The sequence below is a fragment of the Misgurnus anguillicaudatus genome, chromosome 7 (genome assembly GCF_027580225.2).
Source record: "Misgurnus anguillicaudatus chromosome 7, ASM2758022v2, whole genome shotgun sequence".
NCBI classification, from domain to species: domain Eukaryota; kingdom Metazoa; phylum Chordata; class Actinopteri; order Cypriniformes; family Cobitidae; genus Misgurnus; species Misgurnus anguillicaudatus.
In genome coordinates this window covers 10,600,566-10,610,728 of record NC_073343.2, presented here as the reverse complement: position 1 = coordinate 10,610,728, position 10,163 = coordinate 10,600,566, and the positions used below count along the sequence as shown (strand labels likewise).

Here is a 10,163-nt window from a genome sequence, read left to right as displayed (position 1 = left end):
GCTTATAACAGGCTAATGATTTATAATTTAAGCTGTCCTTTACGATTTAATAGGAAATGCCAGTTTGACATTGCCATTTGAAGTAAACTAACCTGCAATTTATTGTTTCAAATAGAGATGGCGATGTAATATGGTGCAAAAGTCTTTTAGTAGTAATAAAGGTGAGAACAATACAAAAATTGGACAGAATAATGAATTTATTCACTCGTGTTTCAAAGTGCCTAACATTTTGATAATGTTAAACTTCACAAACAGTGCATTGCAGGTACTAAAACTTTCATTCAGAAGCTAATGTTTGTAATAATGCATATATGCCTTTCTATATTACAGCAACAATAGATAAAGGTAAATAGATTGCAGCAATACATTAACTTCACATTTCATTCGTTGTTTACATTGAATGGAAACAAAAATATTAAAAAAAATATAAGACATATTAATGTCAGAATTCATACATAATGCTTGAAAATACAAAATGACAATTTTCCCCAAAATGCAATGCATGAGAACCCTATGTAAAACATTCATCTTGCATGAATACATTTAATGAATAAATACATTTACTAAATACTTATAAGTGCTTGTTATAGTAGTATTTAGTAAATTATATTAATTTCTGATAAGCATTACACATAATGTCTTATGCTTTTCCCTATTATACGAGACCTGAAGTGAAAGTCATCAATTATAAAGGCACATGCCATCTTTACATTTGGCTCAAAAATTGCTTTATTCTGAGTTTATAGGTCTTGTCCACCTCTGGCTGGCATGAGCTTAGCAGCTGGGCCATCCACTTCCAACCCACTGAATCAAACTGGCAGTGATATAGGGGCGGTTTCCCGGACAGGGATTAGACCAGTCCTAGACTTAAACACTTTTAAGAGCTCTCCAAACTGAAAACAACTTGCACTGACATATCTTAAAATACATCAGTGCCCTTTGTTCTACCTCAAAATGCACACAGGTAATGTTTTTAGTAAGGCATGTTTGTTAAAACAGTTATATTTCCTAATTAAACTAAGGCCTAGTCCTGGATTAAGCTAATCCTGGTCCGGGAAACCGCCCCATAGACTTTAAAACACATAACTTGCTTGTGCTGAAAGTAGACATGCTTTCCCTGTAGTGTTTAATGTCCTATTAGCAAACCCTCAAAAATCAAAGCCTCTCTTGCTTTTACTTTCTCTCTAGGTCTTTGTGCGTTCCTACCTTCCCCATGCTAAGACATTTTATGAAACGCCTATAACAGCAAACAATTCTCGACTGGCTTAGTTTGAAGGCCATACTCAGAACGGCCATGCCCATGATTATGAATAAAAAAGTTACAAGGAAGTATTTTGGATGCTTAGGCACAATGTCACCAAAACCGATCGTGGTCAAAGTGATGAAGGTAAAATAAAATGCATCAAAGGGGTTCATGTTATCCTCCCAACATGATAGAATTTGACTGCAAATCAGCATGTACGCAAAAACTACTAGCAGGATAACTAGCAGAGGAACATTGAAGCGATCCATCTTCTGTCCAATATCTGTGAATAATTTGGAGCCTTTTGGTGGACGTGACATACGGTCAAGCTCAGGACAGGAGTAAGATTTTGTGAGAGCACTCTTAAGCTTGAAGTCCTCCTTAACAATAATCCAGTCAAAGACCTCTTTGTTGGTATAACGATGTGAGGAATGCCGTTTTATGGACGACTTTGGTTGTATTATTTGCTGAATGGTTATTGTGTCATGTAGCAATGCATCCTGCTTGTAGTTACCAACAGCACTTTGTCCTTGGTGAGAAGAGGGAGTTTTACTATCCTTGTGAAGTCTCCATGAACGTTTTTGCACCAGTTGCCCAAAGACCTGTCTAAGCTGTGTGTAAGCTTTAGACAGGAGAACCGCTAAGATGTCACCTACATCCGAAATGACCAACAACATAAGAGGGATGCCGATCATCGCATACAAGATACATGCCACCTTCCCAGCAATGGTAACTGGGTACATTTGCCCATAACCTGTTAAAAAATGCACAAAACAGAACCCATTGTTAGAAAACTCTTTCATGATCTTGAAATCCCATTGTAAAAAATGAATCAGAACTGCAAAGAATCAAAGTTTAAAAACTGTTAATCAAAAGATTACATTTGTTTTTCTTTATAGACCAACAGCTCACTGCCCTCTGCTGTATGTCTTCATCAGTGCATCAGTAAAACAAGACCGTGTGTCACTCTAATTCGAATTTGTAAATTAAATGAAGTACAAGAACCTGCAAGCCTGCAAATTAAATGAAGTACAAGAACCTGCAAGCCTATTAACTGAACATATGCTTTTGGTCATGACAGACATGTTTGCTATTATTTAACAGATGTCTAGCAAACTCTATTCAGTCATATGGGATCCATCATCCTTGTTTCCTGTATATAAGTGCCTTTTTTACAATAACAGACATCTTTATACCTGAAGTTAAAAAAACGATAAGTTTTTATCTAAATAAACATCCAAACTATTCTAACTACAGTTCTTTAGTCTGCATGCAGTATCATACTTCCCTTTTCAAAGCCGATATTTGTGCAATTGCATTCCTTAGATTTGCAGCATCATACTGTACCTTTTGATAAACCAAACATCTTGGGGTGGTTTCCCTGACAGGGGTTAGATCTCAGTTTAATTGGGAAATATAACAAACATGCCTTACTAAAAACCATTCTGAGGCAAAACAAATGGCACTGATGTATTTTAAGATATGTCGGTGCAAGTTGTTTTCAGTTTGGACAGCTCTTGCATTTATTTTAGTCTAGAACTAGTTTAATTTTTGTCCGGGAAATCGCCCCCTTAAGTTTATAGCAGTCATTTAAATATTTACTCAGTGGCGTCAAACAGCAGAAAAAATGAGAGCATCACAAAATGTTTAGTTTAGTCAGTCAGGGTATAAATGAACTTATCAACATATGTTCCTATACAGATGCCTCTGAAACAAATATTCATTAGGTCATGAGGAAACCAATGAACATCCACAGGGCAAATGGCCATTTAGCACTAATTTAATATTATAATGCGTTTCATGTTAGATGTTCTAAAAGATATAAGTTTACATTCAATTACTATTTGAATTGAGTTTTACAATTCGAGTTGAGAGCATTGCCCACATCCTCTACAGAAATGAGGATAAAACAACAACATGCACCACTGAATATGAATGAAAGCTGTTTTCATGTTATTCTGTTTTGATATCATGTCTGTCACATGCATTTGACAAATCAATCAGCATATTGTAATGTATAACAGAAATTTTAATCTGTCATTTTGCTCGCACTTAATATTGTTGTGAACAGGCCAAATCTGTATTGATTCCTGCATGCCTCTGTGGTCATGTTAATGCAGATGTCCTCCCTCAGCCCCAATTAATGGTTTATATGACGACATTTCCTAAATAGAAAGGTTTTTACTGGTTTAGTGTATAACTCAGTTGGTGTGTAATGCCGGTGGGAGCTCTGCCCCCCAGTGTTGGCACACTGACTCATGTCTTGGTCTATAATTGCTTGTTCATTCACAGTATTTGAAAGCTTTGCTTTTTCAGCCATGGTCAGAAGGTTTGTTTAGCTATATACCTCATGTCTAGTTTAACAAAATCTCAACTATTATGTTTTGTTAATAAACCCTCCTGTTTGATGTGATTCATTTCATCAAATGCATAAAACTACAAGAGTTATCTGATTTTTTCTTTATATTGTTGTTTAAACTTTTTATTAAATTATATTTCGGGGACATTTGTGCCCTGGCTATGAAAGCCCTTTCGTTTTTAGACTGTTTTCTACATAAAATCATCCAATGTAATGTAAAGAACATTCTGTGAAAACGTACAAGTAAGATCAAGTCAAAGATTAAAATCAATCTGAAATCAATGAGTGAAATAAAACTTTGATGCTTGTGAAACTTTAGTCTGGTTCTGCAGACAGGGTCACATTTTTGTACCTTTATGGGACAGAACAGCTATGTATGAGCACTAGGCTGCTGGCTTCGCCTTATGACCTCCACCTTTGACACGACACAAATTTAAACCCACATCCCTGTAAGCACAAATGCTCTTATACATGGCATGTGCTGTGGCATGACTACAATATCTATATAGTGAATCTTAAAGCTAATCCAAAAAGCTTCTATAACTCTGGGCTATCGAGTTTTTGTAATATAGGATTTTATCCTAATGGGATAGAGGATGAAATAATACCATTTACATAGGTCTGATGTGACACTATTTCTTTGCAAAAGAAGCTCTGGCGGGAACATACAGTGAGATCAGCCGAAAGCTTTTAAACCAGTTTGCATGTTTTGCAGTTGTATATTTTTAAACCATCATTCCTTGTTGTAATAAAGATAATTGTGATTTGTGAGTGTGATTGTGAGGATTACATATGACTTTGTCTTGCATGTAAACATTTATTCCATTTATACTGATATTTGTATTTACATAAAAAAATTAAAATAAAAAATGCAAACAAAACTATGAGTTGCAAAGGATTCACAAGATGTCCAAATGGTATACTGTACATAGTATTGATCATTTGGTTCAAAAAAGCTTGCATAGCAGTTTTCTAAATGCATAATGGGAGAAGCCCATAAAAACTATGCATATTATCCACATCTATTATTTACCCTCTGTTTAACATTATAAACCACATCCAGAAACAAATGTCTATTGCTACTCTAACTCCCCCATCATCACCGATCATCAAATTGATGCTTTCTGATTGAATGGCATTACATTTTGATGGTAGCATGAAAGCATGTTTTCTTAACCTTAATAAGGCATACATAAAATATATAATCTTTAAATCATCAGTGGTTTTGTGTCAATTACAAAACATTTATTAATACGTTTTATTTTGACTTGTATATCATTGTGTTGACAGTGTTTGTTAAACCACACACACAATTTACATTTATCATTTATTTTGAACAGTATGAATACATTTCTTTCCTGGTGACACCAGTTTCTCACTTAAGTTAGATTGTTTACTGTGGGCAACCATGCAGAGGTGTACGACCAAAGGTCACAAACGACCTAGCATACTCGATGCATTAAATAAATGAGTCGGTAATGAATTAAATAAACGAGTTGTTAAGACAATTTTAAGCAGACCTTAAATCATTATGGTTCGAGTTAAACAATAAAATATCAAACTTTACAAACATTTCACATTTCTTAAACTTAATAAAAAAATAAAGTTAGACTACTCACCTATGGTAGTGAACACTGTACAGCAGAAGAAAAGAGAACCGTAGAAGTTCCAAGTTTGATTTAAATCATTGAGGTCTTTTAAAATGGGTTGTATTTTATTCACAATTTGCTGCGTTGAAACCCCTAAATAAATAAAAAAGCGTATAAGCTTACAAACAACCTTGAGCACATGACTTATAAATAAAGAAAGAAATTCACATCTTTATCCAAAAGGTTTATTTTGACAAAATAAACGAATCAACAAAATGGAAATGCGCATAAAATCCTCAGAGTAATACCATACCAGTGCGATTCCCCAATGTTTCCTCTACTTTATCCAGCACCTTACGGATCTCTTCTGATTTATTAAAAGAGCTCCCATTCTCTATCTGTTTAAAGATTTCCGCTCCCAAAGCTGCATAAGCGATCAGTGAAAGGATGAGAAAAACATGGGGAAACAAACACCATATCCATTTGGCACAATTCCCTTTTGGGTTTGACTTTCGTCCCTCCTTTATCGCCACGGACATCTCTCGAGCTCGATCAGCCGGAGACAATGGAATGGCTGAGGAAATCTTTCCTCACATGGCAGTGTGCTTAGAGCTGTATGGACACCACCCTGCTGAAGCTAAACCTAAGATGTTAATAGCCAAAACAATGACCACATGTATACGAACATGCCTCGTTAAATGGGACTGAGAGTAGCATCAAGCATTGCGGTCAAGCGGTAGGCTATAACTCAAACAGACACTAAACAAATGGGACATCATTGGGAGCGACAGGTGTGGATGTGTGAATTTTTAGACTGCTGCATTGCTTCCAGAGCTGTCCTTAAATCACAAAGGAAATATCGTGATGCTGTTTATCTATAGTACAAAATACCAGTAGGCTTTAGATTGTGTGCGTAAACCTGATTTTTCTAAATTCTATAGTTGAAGATGAAGGACTATTATAAATTGCTTCATTACTTTAGGCTACCCACTAAGTCGCTTTGGATAAAAGTGTCTACTACTGTATGCTTAATGAGACATTCTTTAGGGGTAGGCTACAGTATCTTATTTGTCGTTATATGCTGTAGCGCACCTTATGACTGGTTGAGCCGCGTTTAAAGCCGTTGTAAATAACTCGTACACCTATACACCTCTGCTGATGCGTTTGTGTTGGCACCTATACGCTGCTAATACGTTTACTATATTGCTTGGTGATAAAAAAATGTTTTTCAATATTTAGATGTTTTTATTTTAAGTAGGGTAAGTTTAGGCAAATTTCATAGACATTACTTTAACTTTAAAAATGGTTTAAATTCAAGATTTATCTCTTGTGTAGGCTATTATAAAATTAAGATATTTTATGAATAAAGTCAAACGTCTGCCATGGGCTTATTTGGACCATTTAAGCCCAGATGCGTTCAACTTCCAAATAAGTCAACATCATGATTAATTCACAAAATATAAACATACATTGATTTTACATAAGTAAAAAATCAATACCAAATGATATTGACAAAGTATTAACACTTAATGACATTTTAATGAGAAATTCAATTTGTATCGTAAAAAGTTGTCAGTTCTGTTTTCTTGGTAATGTCAAGTTGTCATGACAAGTTATGATGTATTGGTTCTCCATGAGTTATTTCAGAGTATCATCTCAATGTCACTTTTCCCAAATTTAGATGATATAAATTACATCATACGCATTGTAGATAAGACAGTCCTCTCTGGTAGCATTCCGAAATTAAAACACACTGATTATTTCCATGTTTATTAATCTTGATGCAAATCAATTCCAATCACATTTATACATTTCATAGGATTTCCCCATTCCACAGAATTCACACAACTGTCTGGCAAGGTTATTGTCCTATATTTATGCTAATAGCACCTTTATCCCCACTCCACATTCCAGGACCTTTTCACCTGGCCCTTATGCAGAAAACAGATATTTGGCAAACAAAGCTCAGACAAGAAAACAGGACCAGCTAAGTATATTTTATAAATAATAAGATACAGATAGTTTCAAAAATTGCTACAAAAATACTTTCAAATTCTCAAATAAATAATTAACTTATACTAAAAACGTATTTAATAATCTCAAAACTCAATATAGTGTCAAATACATTTAAAATCAATATTATATTTTGTTCTTACAAAAAAGTAAATTTGTAACAGTTTAGAAGGACAGTTAATTCATGTAATGTGCAAGATGCACAGGTAAATTGTGCTACCCTTCAGACCCAACGTTGTAAAATTACAACATTAACATAACAAGCTCTTAGTTGTGTAAATGTGGTTTTAAAGAGAAAAAAAACATTTACAGGTATATTTTATTAGACTTCAAACTGATGTTGTAATATTACAACCGAGAGTTTTACAATGTTTAATTTTTTAATTCAAGCTTGTGGTGGCTACAGTTTGCATGCATTTAATCCCATTTAAAAATGCTAAAAAATTATCTGCTGGACAAATTAATTTACGTAATTCATGTTAATTAATGTAAAATTTATAAAAAAACCTTTAGGCCTGGTTCCACAGACTAAAGCCAGGACTAGTAGGCCTTAGTTCAATTAGGATGTTTAAGCATCTTTTATAAACATGCCTTAAAACAATTATGGTGCATATTTCGAGACAAATCAATGGCAGTGCGGCACATTTTAAAATCTGTCATTGCAAGCTATTTTCAGTTGAAACAGCTCAAACATAGGACTAGCATTTTAAGGCTATGGTTTGACTTAGAGGTTAGTTTTGGTCGTAAGCTAATAAACCTCATTGTTCAATTGAAAGGAAAATTATATAAAATTATATGTTTTTCAAAAAAGTATTTGTTTATACACAAAAGACAATACATTTATCTTTTATTTGACATAATAGCAATGCATTTACAAAAGAAATTTTTGGGTGTCTTTGTGTGAGGTCCACTCAGCATGCACATGAATGGGGCTAACTCAACATAGCCGAAAATGATTGGTATGTAATTAAAATGTCAGGGAACTAACAAATCACTGGATTGTGTAAAATAATCAGCAACAAAAAATATGATTTTCCTTACTCTACCTAAGCCATTTTATAAAAGCAATAAGTCTGTGCCTATGCCCCTGCTGTTATAAATTTACTGTGAATAAAAAAGTATTATGTGCCTTAGTAGATTTATCTAAATAAAAAGGGTTAACTATATAAAAAATAAATTCGTGATTTTTTTAACCAAAATTTGAGTTGAAATAACATACAAATGTGTAAATAATTTGAATAAATCTAAATGAACACATTATTGAGTAAATTCAACTTAATTATATAATGTATGATCCACTTAAATCTTTAAAAAAGGAAATAAACTTAATGATTTTGTGTTGAAACTACATGAATGATTTTGGTAGACATAACTATAGCAAGTAGACTTGTACGGAGACTTATTTTTCGAGGGCGCACGATGCAAAGTTCTTCACAACATGTATAGCCTGTCGTGTGTGGTTAGTCATTTCAAAATATGTGTTTCGGCGTGTCAAGTGAACCTATGTGCATTACGTGTTCTGTCAAAATAAGTGCCTGTTGCAGATGCGTCAAACTACGTTCACACTGCCACCGACTTGAGCTTCCAAAGTTTCCGGTACCTGAATTTACTGAATTTAATTAATTGACATGACTTGGATTTAAAACACATGAAATTCGCATTAAACCTATAAATATATATTCATTAAAATCAAAAACTTAAATTAAATAGGTTAAACTAGCAAAATTGAATTATGCTTTATTTAATTGGGGCCATACTCTTTTTTTCAGTGTATAGGGACCATTTACCAAAGAACGAGGCATGGGATAAAATAGCTGGTATAGATGGTGTCCGTGGTAAGTTTGTGAAGAATTTCTCCTGTTGGTTCCTGACACCCCCTTCCTGGACTACTGCCTTTGCACATTTCTTCGTTGTGGTCTCAACACCGCCACACGTGTGCAGTTGTCCGGGGAGGGTCCTCGAGGGGGCTTCGCCGCATTAGTGGAGTAGGTGCTGGTATCCTATAGATCATCGTTCACCATTGAGGACGTTACCAGCCCCACTCCCGAGCCTGAGATCAGCCAGCCGTCACCCTGCTACGCGGAGCCAATGCCCATCGCAGACAGGGAGCCCGAATATGCCGCTACCACCGAGCCAGAGCTAACCACCGCTGAGCCCAACGTCGCCCCAGTGAGCAGGTTACTTCTTGTGTCACCGGTGGAGTCTTGGTGGATTTCTAGGGCTACAAGGAAAGCCCTAGCAACACTCCCGCCGCTGAGGGTGAGCCACAGTTAATCTCTGGACATTTACTGGATTATTCAAATTACTTTATTTGTGCTCAGTCCCCACTGGTCCCGCCCAGTTGCTCTTCGTCCTAGCTGGTACCGGCCAGCTGCCCGTCGTCCTCGCTGGTCCCGTCCAGCTGCCCTTCGTCCTCGCTGGTCCTACCTCTCCCTCCTCCTCTCCTATCGTCAGTCATCTACTCAGCCACTCATCATCTGGCTTCTGTTTACACCCCAGCTCACCCTCAGTGTGTCGGCAACACCGGGTCAGTTGAACTGGGGCGTAACCATAACTCAGCCTTAGTCCTCTGACCCATCAGCTACAGCTTCACCTCCACCGTGGCCTGTCACCCTACCAGCTCCACCAGACTTCCTCATCCCTCCAGCTCCGCCTTGGTCGGTCTTCGTCCTGTCCTCTCTTCTGGACTACCCTCCTCCAGCTATGCCTCGTCACGCCGTCCTGCCGACTCTGTTGGGCTCTTCCCTCCCTTTGACTCCGCCTCTGTCTTCGGGCGCTCTGGCTCCGCCGCGAGCTTCCAGATCCCCGCCTCCGCCTCAGTTGCCCTGGCCCTCCGCCACTTCTGCCTCCCCCTGGCTCTCTGTCTGCTTGGCTCCGCCCTGCTCACCTTGTCTTCACCGTCATTCATCAGGGATCTCCTTCTTCGGGCTCCGCCCTGGCTCCTCCCACCATCGTCACC

At 36.8% G+C, this 10,163-nt stretch overlaps 1 protein-coding gene across 1 annotated transcript; it reads right to left on the bottom strand.

Moving 5' to 3' along the window:
• Window positions 1–179: 179 nt before the first annotated feature.
• Window positions 180–6,781, bottom strand: kcnk18 (potassium channel, subfamily K, member 18). The gene is made up of 3 exons (XM_055173125.2): window positions 5,505–6,781; window positions 5,222–5,344; window positions 180–1,997 (listed from the first exon to the last, which is right to left on the bottom strand). The coding sequence occupies exons 1-3, from the start codon at window positions 5,728–5,730 to the stop codon at window positions 1,174–1,176; spliced, it is 1,173 nt and encodes a 390-aa protein (XP_055029100.2). The 5' UTR covers window positions 5,731–6,781; the 3' UTR covers window positions 180–1,173.
• Between the last annotated feature and the right edge of the window lie 3,382 nt (window positions 6,782–10,163).